This window comes from Pristiophorus japonicus, chromosome 8, assembly GCF_044704955.1.
Source record: "Pristiophorus japonicus isolate sPriJap1 chromosome 8, sPriJap1.hap1, whole genome shotgun sequence".
NCBI classification, from domain to species: domain Eukaryota; kingdom Metazoa; phylum Chordata; class Chondrichthyes; family Pristiophoridae; genus Pristiophorus; species Pristiophorus japonicus.
In genome coordinates this window covers 98718870-98736370 of record NC_091984.1, presented here as the reverse complement: position 1 = coordinate 98736370, position 17501 = coordinate 98718870, and the positions used below count along the sequence as shown (strand labels likewise).

Genomic DNA, 17501 nt, shown 5'->3' with positions numbered 1-17501 from the left:
GAATGCAGATATTTTGGAGGGTGGTGGGGCTGGATTAGTTTATAGAGTTAGGGATGAACAGGGTCATGGAGGGATTTGAAAACAAGGATGAGAATTTTAAAATTGAGGCTTTGCTTAACTGGGACCAATGAAGGTCAGCGAGCACAGGGGTGATGGGTGAACGGGACTTGGTGCAAGTTAGGACACGGGCAGCAGAGTTTTGGATGACCTCAAGTTTACGGAGATTAGAAAGTGGGAGGCCGGCCAGGAGTGCATTGGAATAGTCAAGCTTAGAGGTAAAAAAGGCGTGGGTGAGGGTTTCAACAGCAGATGAGCTGAGGCAAGGGCAGAAACTTGCAATATTACGGAGGTGAAAATAGGCAGTTATGCTGCGAATATGTGGTCGAAAGCTCATTTCAGGGTCAAATATAGCACCAAGGTTGCGAACAGTCTCAGTCTCAGTTGCCAAGGAGAAGGATGGAGTCAGTGGCTAGGGGGCGGAGTTTGTGGCGGGGACCTAAGTCAATGGCTTCGGTCTTCTCGATATTTAATTGGAGGAAATTTCTGCTCACCCCAGTACTGGATGTTGGAGGCAGTGAAGGGGTTGAGAGAGCTGGTGGTAATGTCAGCATGGATGTGGAAACAGACGCTGTGTTTTCAGATGATGTCGCCGAGGGGCAGCATGTAGATAAGAAATAGGAGGGGCGGGGTCAAGGATAGAGTCTTGGGGGACACTAGAGAAAATGGAGCGGGAGCGGGAAGAGAAGCCATTGCAGGTATTTCTCGGGCTATGATTAGATAGATAAGAATGGAACCAGGCGAGTGCAACTCCTCCCAGCTGGATGACAGTCGAGAGGCATTGGAGGAAGATGGTGCTATTAACCATACCATAGACTGCAGACAAGTCAAGAAGGACAAGGAGGGATAGATTATCTTTGTTACAGTCACATAGGATGTCATTTGTAACGTTGATAAGAACCGTAGCACATAGCACACAGTTAATTCACAGTTGGTGCTAGCACACAGTTGTAAATCAGATGGACCTGATCTTAAAATTGTAAGGCGTTCCATTACACTCACTCTCCACCCACTTTTAAGGTTCACATGAATCTTAGTGACATTGTTTCTTTTTAACATTTTCCCCCAACACCATTAGTGGCATCAATGGGTTTCTTGTTTGGAATCCTCCTATGTGAGTTGTTTGGAAGGAGAGGTGAACTAACAGAGAAATTTCAGGCAGCTCAGACTGTACAGGAAGTGCTCCATGTTCACCCGCCACTACCCTGCACCAACATCTGCAGCTCAAGATGTTAAATACCTTGTTGTGTCCGACGATTAGTGGATGAGGAGACTCCTATTCCCAAAGCAAGCTGATGACACCATTAAAATGTGCCAGATTTAACTAACTCATGTTGAAAACTTTCTCGGAAGCAATCCCATCACAGTATGTCATACATTCCCTGTATGAAGAAGCTTGGTGCCAGATTTTGATTTTCAAACGCTCTCTTCCTCAGGCGGCCAAAGGCTGCGCTGGCGCACTGGAGGCAGTGTTGAATCTCGTCATTGATGTCTGCTCTTGCTGATAATAGGCTCCTGAGGTATGGAAAGTGGTCCACGTTGTCCAGGGCCGCGCCTTGGATCTTGATGACTGGGGGGCAGTGCTGTATGGCGGGGTCAGGTTGGTGGAGGACATTTGTCTTATGGAGTTCCTAGCCAAAGACCACCCTAAGTAGAGGAAGAGCATCCGGGAGGGTGCTGAGCACCTCGAGTCTCGTCGCCGAGAGCATGCAGAAAACAAGCGCATGCAGCGGAAGGAAAGTGCGGCAAACCAGACTCCCCACCCACCCTTTCCTTCAACGACTCTCTGTCTCACCTGTGACAGAGACTGTAATTCCCATATTGGACTGTTAAGTCACTAAGAACTCACTTTTAGAGTGGAAGCAAATCTTCCTCGATTTCGAGGGACTGCTTATGATGATGATGTATGAAGAAGGCAGGGAATGGTGATCACCTGCTATCATATTGTGATTGGCTATACCCACCAAGATACCACCATGTTTGCACCATCGAGTGTCCACAGACTAAGGACAATCTACGACATCCGACATTACATATCCTGATCGGTTACTGCTTTTGGCATGACAGTTCCATGGACCCAGCAGCGTAGGGACCATCATGAAATAAAAACAGGAAATTCAGGAAATACTCAGCAGGTCAGGCAGCATCTGTGGAGCGAGAAACAGAGTTAACGTTTCAGGTCGATGACTATCATGTATTCACTTACTTCTATCTGTAGTCATCTTATAATGATTCTTCTAAGAGCTTTTCAGATGTTTACTTTGGTTATTATAATAATACTATGTGTTTTACAGCAGTTTGAAGGTAAGCCACAAAAGCAATATTGGGGTGGTACTTATCTGGATTGAAGTGGTTTGTGCACAGGCTTTCAGTTGTTATATTTCCTCTTCTCACACACTCCCATGACATTGTTCATAGACAATTTTTTAAACTGGCCTTTAAAACTGATACTTCTGGCTTGACAAGCTCGTAAATTGAGTCCCAGGGGTTGGGATGCTGCTAACCTTATGGCTAATAATAGGACCATATAAACCTATAAAGATTATTGTATATAAAATGCTATGTGGGCTGATGTCATATAAATGAAGACTCCATCCTTCTATCCAACCCTCTGACATTGAAGTGAAATATTGGACACCTGGTTCATCTGCTGACCTCTCCAAAATAAGGCTTTCTGTTTCTGGTGTACCTCCAAATGTTTGATGAGTCACCCAGAAATAACCTCTGCATTTGAAACACATTTTTGTAATTGAAGGCAAGCTGAAAATGTAAATTTACATATTCTAAGGATTTGTTAATTTAATATGTATACAAGATAATTCACAACTAGAAATATTGGCCATGATTTAATTGCGCATCATGTTTCTGTAATTATTCGGACTGTCATAATGTTCTGACTGGAAATATAGCTTATCATCAATATTATTGAAAACACCCGTGAAAGCTGCAAAAAGAAGTAGAGAGACCAGATCATGTGACTGAAAATCATAACTTGGCATACGATAGTTGAGATCAATCTAATTACTTGCTATTACTATCCAACTCCGAATATCCAACAAAGACTTTCACTTTTACAAAGCAGGAACCAGACAAACTCTTTTCAAAGTAAGTTACTAACTTTACCATACACTGAAAAATCCCACGTGGTAGTTGTGAGAATGTCACCTGTGATGCCCTGAAGGTGGTTGTTGCCCATGGTTTCTGGGTAATATATGTATTTATATCTGGATGAGAGGTAATCCAAAACAAAGCCGTGTATAAAAATAATTTGCCTCTGCTGTTGCTCTCCCAAGAATGCTGCAATGGATTTGCAGTATCTTTTGGCAATAAAATGGAATAACATTTCAAATGTTTTTATATGTTCTTGAGCAAAATTATAATATTGATAACATCTGTACTTTAAAAAATGGCTCTTGTGCTTGATTTAAATGTTATGCTCAACAGCCTTGGCATTTAGCTGACCTGTTAATTGCCTCATAAATCTCATCGTAGGCAGTCCCTCGGAATCGAGGAAGACTTGCTTCCACTCTTAACATGAGTTCTTAGGTGTCTGTACAGTCCAATACGAGAACCACAGTCTCTGTCACAGGTGGGACAAATAGTTGTTGAGGGAAGAGGTGGATGGGACTGGTTTGCCGCACGCTCTCTCTGCTGCCTGCGCTTGATTTCTGCATGCTCTCGGCGACGAGACTCGAGGAACTCAGCGCCCTCCCGGATGCACTTCCTCCACTTAGGGTGGTCTTTGGCCAGGGACTACCAGGTGTCAGTGGGGATGTTGCATTTTATCAGGGAGGCTTTGAAGGTATCCTTGTAACATTTCCGCTGCCCCCCTTTGGTTCATTTGCCGTGAAGGAGTACCGAGTGGAGCGCTTGCTTTGGGAATCTCGTGTCTGGCATGCGACAAGCGACCTCTTCCTCAACAGCGACCGGGTCGGCTGGTCTCCCCCCCCCAACCCCGCCCCCAACTTTCAGCGATGCCTGGACCTCTCCTTCTCCACTGATGATCTAGCCTCCTCTCCTCCTCCAGCACGTGGTGAGTAGCATGGATGTGACCCCCCCTGCCCTCCCACTCTGAACCCCAGTGGGCCACTGGACCCTCCCAATGCCTGCCCCCAACCAAGCCTTAGAACACCTACCATCAAGGGTGCTACCCAGCGCCAAGTCTGCGGCCAACATCTCGCTGTAGGCAACTCGGCCCATACAGCAGTACCTGGTCTCCAGTCATCTTGGACCCCCTTGCCACTGGACCAAGACCTTGCTCAGCGAAGCCCGTGTGGTAACTGGTGTGCAACGACCACCCCACGTTAAAAGAATTCACGCAAAGGCATCTTCCACTCCGTTGACATGAAGTTCGGGACCTAGAACGTCAGGACCCTCATGGATAACCCCATATGCCTACACAAAAGGAGATTCTCTCTTTAATGTGCTGTAGAACAAAGAAACCACAAGTTTACCCATGAAGATTGATCTACATAGAATAACTAGTATCCAATAGCTCATATCGACTTTTATTAAAAGTGAATTTTCCAAAACAATTGAACTTTTAATCTTCAAATACTTCTAATATCATCAACATGGGACCAAAAAGTATCCCTTGCTTAAAGAGCCTGGTGTAGTGAAGTCCCTTCTTCTTAGGTGGTCCCTCGTATCGAGGATGACTTGCTTACACACCAACGAGGCATGGGTTTACAGGTGTTTCGATGAGGACCTGATATTCCAGGTCGCGAACTATATTTTGAAGGGCGGATGATGCCTGTGCGTGGATCTTTTTAAGGTGTGGTTGCCATTGTACACCAGCCACCACATGGGCTTGACAGAGCTAGGTCATGGTCCAGTGGCAAGGATTAATCAAGACAACTGGAGACCAGCTCTGTTGCACGGACATATCGCAGTGTGGGCTGGTCCGGGCTGCCCCTGGGCCCATGCATCTTCTGGGCCCTGAACTCTCACCTCTCCTGGACCCCGATTACTTCGCTCGTGGGCCCCGATCTCTCTCCGCTCCTCTGCCCCGGGTATGACCACGTTGAATAGGTACTTACCTCACAATTTATGTGGAAGTCAAATTATTTGTTAGCATGAAGGGACACTCAGAAACTGGCATTTTCATGGCCTTGGGGACGTTTTATGGAAAATGATGATACTCTGATGCTGAATCCTGCTGCGATCAGAAATTCACAGATTGTCGGCTGCACCGATACGCTTATCCAAGTTATGTGTTGTATGAGGATAGTTGATATTTTATTTTATTTATTAATTAGCAGAGATACAATTGGGTGCTCCTGTGGATCAATTGTTTTTTTATGGGGAATTTTGAGGTGAGTGTGTGCAATGGAATATGATAGTATGGAATATGCTTCCATGCTGAACCAGAGACCTTGTTCCAGGCAATAATGCCCTGGAGTTGGGTTTCCCAGGAGCGAGATTCGTATTAGGGGAGTTGGAGCCATCTCAGGTGTATTCTTGGCCTAATCAAAGAAATATGCTTATGAAGGTCCCAGAACTGCTGAACCAGGTTGCAATGCTTTTAACTAGTGGGACTTGTAGCTTGATACTTGTAGAATAGGATAGGTAGTGTAGTGGTTATGTTGCTGGACTCTTAACCCAGAGAATGTGAATTTAGTTTTTGAGGCAAACTGGTGCTCATGTTTATAATGTTTGAATTGTTTCCTGCGAATTGATCTACCTAATCTGACCCTTCTATTTCTGTGTGATTTGCTAAATCATGCTTTATACTGAAATAATTTTATTCTAAGTAACTGGTAATGTTGTGCTTTAAATCAGAGCCTCCACGAGTCACTGTGTACCCCAAGAACCAGACCTTCACTGAAAGGAAAGAGGTGCGAATCAGCTGCTCTGCCACAGGCTACCCTCAACCACAGGTAGTCTGGACTCACAATGATATGTTCATAATGGGAACGAGCAGGTACAGACTGTTGTAATATTTTATTTTATGATGATTCAAGATTTTGTTATGCTTTGCATCAGTTCTTTAAATAATCCATAAAGTCCCCTTGAGTGATTCAACTGGTAAATGAGCTCAACCAGACACAAGGGAAGGTTCCTGATCTCAGTTGAGTTGCCTATTGAGGTGCTAGAGAGAGAACATTTAGCCAGGGTTCTTACTTCTCGCCATCCCTGCTGGAAAGTGATGCTGCGGATGTCTGTTCAGGATAGGTTCAGGACTGGGTGCATAGGATTACATATTACATAGGATATACGGCACAGAAACAGGTCATTCGGCCCAATCAGTCCATGCCAGCGTTTATGTTCCACTCCAGTCTCCTCCCTCCACTCCCCCCACCCCCACCATCTTTCCTCCTCTAAATCTATCCGCATAATTCTCTATTCCTTCTTCCTCATAGCCTCCCCTTAAATGCATCTGTACTATTCGCTTCAACCACTCCCTGTGGTAAAGAGTTCCACATTTTCACCACTCTTTGGGTGAAGAAGTTTCTTCTGAATTTCATGGTAACTATCTTATATTGATGGCCTCTAGTTATACTCTTCCCCACAAGTGGAAACATTCTCTCTCTATCCATTCTATCAAAACCTTTCATAATTTTAAAGACTTCTAAAAGGTCATCCCTCAGCCTTTTTTCAAGAGAAAAGAGATCCAGCCTGTTACTACTTTCCCAATTATGTATACCCTCACATTTCTGGTATCATCCTTGTAAATCTTCTCTGCACCCTCTCCAGTGCCTCTATATTCTTTTTATAATATGCCAACCAGAACTGTACACAGTATTCCAAGTTGGCCTAACCAAGGTTCAATACAGGTTTAGCATAACTTTCCTACATTTCAATTCTATTCCTCTAGAAATAAACCCTAGTTCTTGGTTTGCTTTTTTATGGCCTTGCTAAGCTGTGTCTCAACTTTTAGCAATTTGTGTATTTGTACTCGAGATCCCTTTGTTCCTCTACCCCACCTAGGCTCCAACTCCTCAAGTAATAAGTGACCTCCCTATTCTTCCTACCAAAATGTAATACCTCTGTGTTGAACTTCATTTGTCAATTATATGCCCATTCTGCAAGTTTATTAACGTCCTCCTGTAATTTGTTGCAGTCCTCCTAAGTATTGACTATCGGCCCCAATTTGGTGTCATCCGCAAATTTAGAAATTGTGTTTTTGATGTCAAAGTCTAAATCGTTAATATACATTGTAAACAATAGTAGTCCAAACATTGATCCTTGTGGAACACCACTACCCACCTTTGCCATTGTGAATAGCTACTTTTTATCCTTACTCTCTGCTTTCTGTCTTGAAGCCAGCTAGCTATCCATTCTGCTAGTCCCCTGTCTCCGCATTCTCTTACATCTCCTAGCCAACTAGCCTGCTGACACAAGAGAGATGGCCATATGATAAGTTTCTAAAGGTTGGCTGGGGGCTGAACCAGTGCCTTCAGGCAAGGTGGGGAAAACGTTGGAGGAGCAATGAGCAAAGTTGAAAAGTGCATTTATGTGGGTATAGGTTTTATTAATTTCTGACAAGTGTTCATTTGAAAGGGAACTTTACTATAAGCGAGCCTAACTAGGATTGTTGGAGCATGCATTCAGCCAAGGTAAATCTGTGCTTTGGTGTTTGATACCCCAATAGAATTTCCCTGGCAGTCTACCAGGATCAATTGCATAACATGCTGATCTTGTTATAGTTGTCTCCAGCTTCACACATGTCACTTATAATGTTAACAAAATGGCAAGTACTTATTTTAAAATGAATCCCAGATTTTAACTAATTAGCTTTATGTATATTCACATATGCATGCCTCTTGAGTGTAGTCTTGCATTCATTCATCTCAGCTGCTAAACCGGAACGGGCAGTCTGTGGTGACATCGCTACCCAGACTCCTTATCACTGACACGACTGACAAGAAGCAGACCTGCTCCGAGGAAATCCCCACAGCTGCTGTTGCATCAGTGCATCCGCTTCACTATTTAGTAGCTCGGATGAATGAATACAGGCTCAACAGATGATGGGTGTATTTGTAGACAAATTATTTTAATTGAAAATTTAATTTGTTACACATTAGAAGGTAAATACTTCTCTGTTAATATCCTGAAATAAGGTCACATGTTAAGAAACAGCTGTTACCTCTCCCCATGGCCCTGTTGCTAAATTAGATGCTCTGGGTGGAAATGAGCAATACAGACCGCAGGTTCAATCCCTTCGAAGTTGAGCACTTGGGGGTACTACAATTGACGATTACTGGATTTGAGAGGAAGGAAATAAAAGTTCATCAATTCATGCTCCTGATTGCAATCCAGCAACCACTGCTGGAAAATCTGTGTGGACATTGGGGAGGGAAAGCAGCATCAGTCTCCGCTCCAATGATTAATCGCCAGCCAACACTCAGTATCTGGGAATAACTGAGAAGAATGGACTCTTGGGAGAGCTTAGTAAGTTGGCATCCGTAGAACTGTACTGTAGCTTGATACAAGGAGGAGAAAAAAATAGAAATAGAAACAGTTGTAAGTGAATGTATTCTGGCCAAATAAGATGAGACTGTAGTTGGAGCCCGAATGTCTGCTACTTGAGGCTGCTGTTGTGCTAGTTCAGTGCTCTAGCAGCCTCTAGTGGTAGCGTCAGGGACTGCAATACCTCATACTTTGCAGGATGGATACATAATCAAGTTCTCAACCTTAAAAGTATTTTGCTTTCTGTTCCTGGCTGTTCAGGAGACGAACACAAGTGCGCAGAATTACATTGAACAACACTTTGAACTTTATTGCCATTGGGAATATTTGAAAGAAGCAAGTCCAAGAATGAAATACCCCAAGGCTCATGGCCCAGTCAATACATGCACCTCTGCTGCTATAGTCTGAAAATAGAACACACTGCATGTGAAACATTTCATAATGTGTGATTTGCTGAATAACTTCTGATCTTTTTTATGAGATGACATTTTCTTTTGCACATCCTATCAGCCTGTTTGAAGCAAATGCCAGCACAGAGTTTTGTTTCTGCTTTAGTTCCCCAGGTGACAGTTTGTTTTCTAAGTGTTACATGCTAGTGTATGTTCTATAAAATTTTTATTCTTCCCCACACCCCACCCACCCCCCCCCCCCCCCACCAAAAAAATGAGGATTCCTTTATGTTGGTTTCTTGTCAAATGCCAAGCTCTGTTTGCACAGTCTCTTGGAAATCAGACCTGTGAACATAATCCAGTTTGAGACTCTGTGTGTATTATCTATCTTGTAGAAATCATAATGTTCCTAAATTGTGCAAATACTTAAGTATTTGGGCTTATTTTCTTGATGTAATGAAATTCTGCTATTATATGTGCTGTGTTTATGCTGGAAGCATTTTTATGATTGTTAATTAATACAATAATTTCTAGATAATTGTAATATACTCTACACTTATCAGCCAGTTGCACTTTTTGGTACACTCTAATGCTGGATTAGTCAATTTTATCCACGGCAATATGAAGAGAGGTGAGCAAATCAATAAAAGTACCATCACTACTCTTCTATACTTCCTTGTGGCTGGCTAAAGCAATGTGGGCAGACTGGGAGCAAGTCAGCCACAGATGCTTGGTTTATGGTTCAGGAAGACAAGGAAAGAGGAGGAAGAAAATGCAGTTTAAAAATAAGGGGCACTTTGTGCTGGGCCACATATAGGGCACAAACTCAGCTCGGGGTCAAACAAAGTGGTTCGGTCTGAGATACCGACTAAGGAGGGGTAAGGTTTCGATGACAAGGACATTGGACATGTAGAATTATTGCTGCAGTAAAGAAAATTGTAAAGCTTGTAAATCAAGAGAATCTGATTGCTTAACCTTTATTTCTATTAATTTTGTGCATGCTTAAAACAAACTGTAACCCACAACTGTGAAAACTGAATTTGTGCTGTGAGGATATCCAGTGACTGATAGTGAAACCCACAAAGCAGAATAGAAATACTGTGTTGCTATCAAGAGAGAATAATGTGAGATCACCTGATGACTTGGGTGTCAAAAATGCAGCTTACGAGCCTGCACTCTGACTCTCAAGGCACTCGCAACTCCGTTCTACTTGTGCTTCTATGTCTTATTTGCTGGTTTTCCCTGTTTGAATTTTGAGGACCCCAAGGCTGTATTTGGCTTGATTAATTGATAAATCCTGAATCTGAAAATCTGTATCTGTTAGTAACAGCAACTTGAAAGTTAATGGGAACACGGAGTTAAACTTTTGTGTGGCCCCACAGCCACATATGCAACCCATGAAGACAAAACTCTTCGACATCCCAAGCCCCGCCCAGTGTGACTTCATAAAAGTCCCAAGTTTAACTCCTAGGGCCCGAAATTGATGAAGGCCCCCGCCCGCCCAAGTGCCACCCAAAGGACTGCCGATGGCCGCCGAGGTACCTGACGGTACTTTCGGCAGGATTTTCATCGGAGAGGTCCCTCGAAGGTCGGCGGGCAGCAAATGAGCGAGCTATGCTGCCAATCTGGGCGGCAGCCAGCGGGAGCTCCCATTTTCGGCGGCAAAGGCACTTGCTGCCCAAGTGTCGCCGAGGATGGAGTCAGGCCCACGTAGGTTCGAAGAGCTGAAAAGCAAAGGCATTAATAAAAAAATCATCTGAAGACCTTCAGGGGACCCCATCCAGATAAGTCCCTGTAAAGAAAAAAAATTACAAAAAGTGTACTAACCTTTTTTTCACCATCTTCCTACTTACCATCGGGACAGTCCAGCCAGCAGTCCACCCCCATTCTGCCACTGACTCCTGCCCGCATGAATTTCGCAGTTCAGCGGGCGGGAGGTCAGTTGTGTGACTCGGCCGTCTGCCGACGTTGGCGGGTGCTTTCCAGTGGCTCTCTTCTCCCGCCCACTCCAGGCCACATCGAAAGTGGCACAGGGTGGTTCGACCAGAGGAATGTTGGTGGCAGTGGGCGGTAAGTTCTTCAATTTCAGGCCCCTCATCTGTGCTGAGATAGCTGTGCTTAGCTGGGGCAGAAACACAGGTGCTACACTAAGCCACATCTTCCTTGTTGCTACAGAGGGAGAAATGAGCCAACATGCTACTCATGATTGATCTCCATGCTGGAAAGCATATATGTGTGTGAGGATGTCGGGTGGCAACAGAATCAAAATCAGCTGTAATGCTACCCCCACCCCCCAAATTAAAATAGCCGCCTGACTTTCAATATCCGGGATAATGCATGAATAATAGCCACTTGGAACCAGATGGTATGGAACTGTGCCAATGGAACCATGCTCCAGCATGTATCAGTATCTTCAGGCAGAAACAGGGAGAATTAAAAAAGGATATAATGGTCTGTTCACTGGTTTGTGGAAGAATTATTTGGTTATTTTTAGTTAGTCTATATTTTAAGTTTACAACCTTCAATAGTAAAATATGTAATATTGTAACAAATACATGTCTAAGGTGTCTCACTGTACTTTATATTTTAAAGGCATATGCTAAGTAAAGATGGAAGTCTAATTATTAGACATGCTTCTCTGAAGGATTCTGGAGTATACACCTGCTTGGCCAGTAACCCTGCAGGGACAGACAGACAAGCATCCATTCTCACCTATATAGGTTAGTATCAAAGTCCTTGTATTTCTGTGTGTAACAGTGCAAAGAGCTAAAGAGTAAACTCTCAGATCCTACGCTCCCAGCGGGGAGCCATGCTTGAAGCGAGCATGGATCAGAAAATGGGGACTGCAGAGCTGTAGATCTCACTCTGACCCGAGTTCCCTCTGAGGGTTGTTCCCCACTGGGAACGCAGAATTTACCATTATCTGTAGAATTACAGATGGATTAGAATGTGTTGCAGGCTGCTGTGCAAATGAAAGGTTCTAATTATGTCATAAATTGTGCCAGCACAATACGAGGGGATTAGATCATCATTATCATAATCACCAAGCTGCATTAAAACCCATACTAAGGGCCCAAGTTTCCACATGATTTGCGCCTGATTTTTAGGAGCAACTGGTGGAGAACGGACTATCTTAGAAATCGCAATTCTCCACATTTTTTTTTCTGCAGTTCTAGTCAGTTAGAACAGTTTCACTTTGGAACAGAATTTTTTCTTCAAAAGGGGGCGTGTCCGGCCACTGACGCCTGATTTGAAAGTTTCCACAGTGAAAACGTACTCCAAACTAACTTAGAATGGAGCAAGTGAAGATTTTTGTTGAACTGAAAAAACCTTGTCTAACATTAAAAAATCAGGCGCAGGTTACAAATTAGGCGTCCAGAACGAGGTGTCGGGAAGGGAAGTCATTAAATTCTATAATAAATCCTTATTTATATTTCTACAAATATTGTACAAATAAATCCAACCTGAATAAACATTTATAAGCAAAGAAAAGATTAAATAAACCATCTTCCTACCTGTGTGAAAGTGCTTCAGCCAGGGAGAATGCTGCAGCAAGCCTCACAAGTTGAGGCAGCCTTTCCCGCGGGGGGGGGAGGAGGAAACCGTTCGTTACCGCGGGGGGGGGGGGGGGGGGGGGAAGGAAGCCGTTCCAGACAGTCGGCCGGGGGGGGGAAGGAGACAGTGAGAAGGCTGCAGGAAGCCTCACAAGTTCAGCAGCCATTTCCCGACGGCAGGGGAGGAGGCCGAAGTTGAAAAAATTAAATTAAAAAAAACTCAGAACAATTTCCAGCCTGCTGCGGCGAGGCACCTTAGCTTTAATGGTCACTTTGTTGACCTTCCAAATTGAGAGGTCAGTCATAAATCACATCAATACCAGGTCACGCACGCCATTATTTTTCAGTCTAAATGGCTGTGGCGTAAATGCTGCAGGAAGACTCAGTGCTGATGTGCTGATGGCAATGTGCTTTTATTAAAAAATGTTCAAAAATTAAACAGCTACAAAGAACTACAAAAATGGACGAGTGCCAATGTTTCCTTCACACTGCGCGTGCGTGAACGCTCCAACGCGCACGCGCAGGGTTGCCGGCAGGAAAAAAACGAATTTAAATGCTACCCGTCCCTTCCCACTTACAAAATCGGCGCGAGTGGTAGGCTCCGCCCCCCCTGGGCGCCACGCCAAGCTGCCATGGAGCTGCAGGGCACTCCAGAATCGCGCGTTTTTTTTCCGGCGCCGTTTTCGGCGCGAAAAACGGGCGCCCAGCTCGGAGGGGCGCCCGTTTTTTATCGTGTGGAAACTTGGGGCCTAACTCTTTATATAAGAAATACGGTGGGGGGTTATGGCTAAAAACTTTGCATGCCAGGAACAGCCGGTAACACAGAAACTATTGGCCTGAATTTGCTGGAATCTTGCATCATAGTAATGATGCATTAACCTTGTGCACCAGTATTTAAACATAAAAATAACGGAGTAAATTAGTTGTGTTGCCCCATAATTTGGGACATTAGCACCGTCCCGCCAATACCCTTGCCTGAGAGAAGCTTATTTTCGGCACTGCCCCTTCATTGTAGTCAAAGGCGATTGCCGATTTGCTGCATTTACGCCACAGCCATTTAGACTGAAAAATAATGGCGTGCGTGACCTGGTATTGATGTGATTTATGACTGACCTCTCAATTTGGAAGTCCAACAAAGTGACCATTAAAGCTAAGGTGCCTCGCCGCAGCAGGCTGGAAATTGTTCTGAGTTTTTTTTAAATTTAATTTTTTCAACTTCGGCTGTCTTTTCTTGCCAGTTTAGCCACCCAGAGTCCTTGAGTCTGACTGCAGTTAATTTCAGACCCCCCACCTCCTTCTACGCATCAAGAAGGTGAAAGCATTGCAATGCCCTATCCACTAGGCACTCCCCTATTTTTGATGATCATGAACGACCTACAGGAAGCACAGCGGGAGAAGGCACGGCGCTTGAGGCACCAGGTCCGGAGACTGAACCGGACATGCAATATGGTGATGATGGCCCTCAATTTCTATGGATCTGGTTCCTTCCAGAAGATGTTGTGGTGACCTCTAACATCAACAATCTTGAGCAGGGCTTCTGACTTCATTAAATACAACATGTCCCCAGTGCAGCAAAGAGACAAGGCCATCAACTTCCACAAGCTCTATATGCTTGTTTATACTGAAAGCTGAAGCACTTTCTCTTCTGAGAAGTCATTCAATGTGCCCAAAGAATATACTTAGGTGAAAAGAGGCAATTCTTTCTCATCTAGTATCAGGTGCTCCTGTGCAAACTCTGATGCATGTATGCTGAAAACTGGTTAGCTTTACATACAGGTTGAGAAGATAAGTAGATTTGTAAGGGATTCAGGTGTGTCCTATAAATCATGAATGTGTCACACACCATGAGAATGACACTTGAACAATTTATCTATGTATTTGGAGCTGTGAGATGTGTTACTGCCTGATGGAATCGTCAAGTTTTTTTTCTATATAATGTAAAAGCACGCACTATTTCACACAAGTTGGTAGTAGAATTGAGCAGTTTATTGATGTCAATTGTCAATAAATGTGTTGTGAGAATCAAATGGTGGCCGTATCATGTAAATGATAGCAAAGCACCATTGAATCATGTGACTTGTACTGTGAGGATACAAGCTTTTATTTCTCTGCATGTTATAAGTAAGTAGGATAGTCAGTGCAATATACAGTTAAATGAACCTAGCGGACAATTTTTGGTGACAGCGGACATCGAGCGGGCGGTCGGCACAACATTCAGAACGCTGACCCGCTGACGCCAACGAGAGGCCCGACCAATTTTCATTTCCATTGCATCAGCAAGATGCTCATGCAGTTTGAATAGCTTGCTGATTGGATGGGGGGCTGAAAGGAGCATTAATGCTCCTCCCAACCCCACAAAAGTCATTTTCACATCTTATTTTTTGATTTGTTATTGAACGGCCTGCTGCAGTCCTTTTTAAGGAATGCTGGTTAGACCAGTCAACACCAAATACTGATAGATGGAGTGTGTGCTGTGCGTGGTCCGACCATCGGTACCACAAAATTGTAATGGGTATCCCATTGATTTCATAGGACCCTGATTTGTATGGGATAAAGAGGTTAAAAAAATGCATAAAATGGTGGGAATGCACAGTAGGTCAGTCAGGATCGGTGAAGGTCGGTGAACATTATGTATTCGAATAAAGAGTCTCACCTTAAACTTTAATCTATCTTTCTGTTTCAGGCCTGTTGTGCATTTCCAGCATTTTCGGTTTTTACTTCAGGCTTCCAATATTCAGAGCCTTTTTGTAAAAAAAAATCACACTGATTCCTTGTTTCGTATCGTGTTTTTAGTTTTATTCTCAAGATGTCAAAGAAAAATGTCCCTAAAAGTATTCAACTGTATATCATCATCATCATAGACAGTCCCTCAGAATCGAGGAAGACTTGATTCCACTCTTAAAAAAAAATGAGTCCTTAGGTGGCTGAACAGTCCAATACAAGAACCACAGTCCCTGTCAGAGGTGGGACAGACAGTCGTTGAGAGAAGGGGTGGGTGGGACTGGTTTGCCACATGCTCTTTCCGCTGCCCGCACCTGATTTCAGCATGCTCTCGGCGATGAGACTTGAGATGCTCAGCGCCCTCCCAGATGCACCTCCTCCACCCAGGGTGGTCCCTGGCCAGTGTCAGTGGGGAAATTCAATGCGATTCTCATTTTAAATTTAAATTTTGTTTAAATTTATTTATTTTATTTATGTATGTATTTTAAATCAAAGTGAACAAGGTTTCATGGTGAGATTCAAATAAAATAAATTATGCAATATCAGAAGACAGCAATAGGGATTAAATTATACAGTGATCTTGCCTTGAACAAAATAACATGAGGACAAGAGCAAACACAGACTTATGCCAGTAAAAACAATTTGATCGAGGGGAAACAAGGATGGTTTTCATTTAACATTCTGAAAGATGTTCATGTAGGAGTTGTAATTTGCTATTTTTCTTCTCTTCAGAGGCTCCAAAGGTCACTGTTGTCCAAAAGGAAATCCTAATTGGCCTTGGTGACACTTCAGTTCTGGAATGCAGAACCACTGGTGTTCCAGAGCCAGAGGTCAAATGGTTCAAAGGTGAGAGGAACAGCTGAACTAAAATGTCCAATGGGATTCAGAAAAACTAGTTGGAAGTGTGGACTTGAGAGTTTTATCAGCTGCTTGCACTGCTGGTACAAATGCCATTATAAGTCAGGAAACAGCATGTGATAATTGTTTATCCATTTGTAGCTGAGAGCTTTGGAAATTTTGAAGAGCTTCAAGTCCTTTCAGTTGTGCATACTTTGCTCCAGACTTGTTCTTAGTACTTTTGTTTTAATTTACTGGACACTGGTGGCACTAAATCGAAGGCCCTATGGTATATCAGTCGGTTGCATCAGTCGGTGTGATAAAGAAGAGCTCTTGCATGCACACAGTTCGCAGAGTATATTTTCAAGCTTGCTATCGAATTGTTTTTGCTTATTAAAATAATCTTCCTCTTCCTGAAAAAGTCAAATTTTCCCCATTCCTGCCCTCTCATCCTCGTGCATCTTCCTGCAGCCCTGGCAGGGTGTGGTTCAGAGCTGGATTAAGGCTGTGAGGGGCCTAAGGCTAATAAGAGGGAAGGGCCTATTTATGTACTATATATTGTATACAATTCATAAAATCTTCAAACAAATATAATTGTATATTTAACAACTGACAAAAATCAAAGCTATGTACATTTAAAAAAACATACTATTCAAACAGAGAATTGTTTCTTCCTGGCTTTAAACTGTGATATCAAACAAAAGATTCTCTGAACACATATTTTCAAACAAAGACTGGTAAGTTCCTGCCTTGACTGTGGCAAACAAATTACAAAAATCAAAGTTATATACATTAAAAAAACAGCATACAGTTCAAGCAGAGATTGGTTTCTTCCTTGCTTAAACTGCAATATCAAACACAGATTCTCTGAATACGTCGCTTCAAACATATCGACAATAATAAACAATAAAATATAAAGACATATAAAAAAACTATTAAAAATGGTTTGTTTGGCACACATATATGAATAACCTAACAGTAAATAATGTGTTGCCATTCTAATGGCGTTATGAGGACAAATACTGACAAGTTGATAAAACGAGGGGATGGCAAAGCCTAATCCTTACATAGTCACATGAACAGCAAAATGTTAAATTTAGAAAGCCAGACTAGAAAGTATTTTAGTGACTTAGTTTTTCCCAAAGAAAACAGTATTGAGATGACTATCTTGACTCAAAAACTACTTGACTTGAGAACACAGGTCAGAATAACATAAGAATATAGGAAAAAGAGAGCAGCTAAGGGTCACAAGGGCTTATCGAAGTTGCCCTCCACCCAAAAAAATAATTCCAATATAGTCTTTCAGACTTAATTTGGAATATTCCTGTTTTAGCCCTAGTAGTTTCTAGTATGATATCTATGAGGAATATCTAGGGGTATCTATGAGGACATACATACTCTACTAAATACTTTTAACATTTGACTTTAACATCTACATTTCCACTTTCAAAAGATAAATGAAAATTCTTCATTCTTTCTTAAGCATTCACAATGATCAAACCTGATATTATTTATGCATTTATCCTATAAA

At 42.9% G+C, this 17501-nt stretch overlaps 1 protein-coding gene across 1 annotated transcript in view; it reads left to right on the top strand.

The window, feature by feature from the left end:
• Positions 1-17501, top strand: part of hmcn1 (hemicentin 1) — a 744329-nt gene that overhangs the window by 269381 nt on the left and 457447 nt on the right. The window contains exons 12-14 of the mRNA XM_070887155.1: positions 5839-5980; positions 11451-11578; positions 15866-15979. Of these exons, the coding sequence (XP_070743256.1) occupies positions 5839-5980; positions 11451-11578; positions 15866-15979 (384 nt within the window). The remainder of the gene's footprint in view (positions 1-5838; positions 5981-11450; positions 11579-15865; positions 15980-17501) is intronic.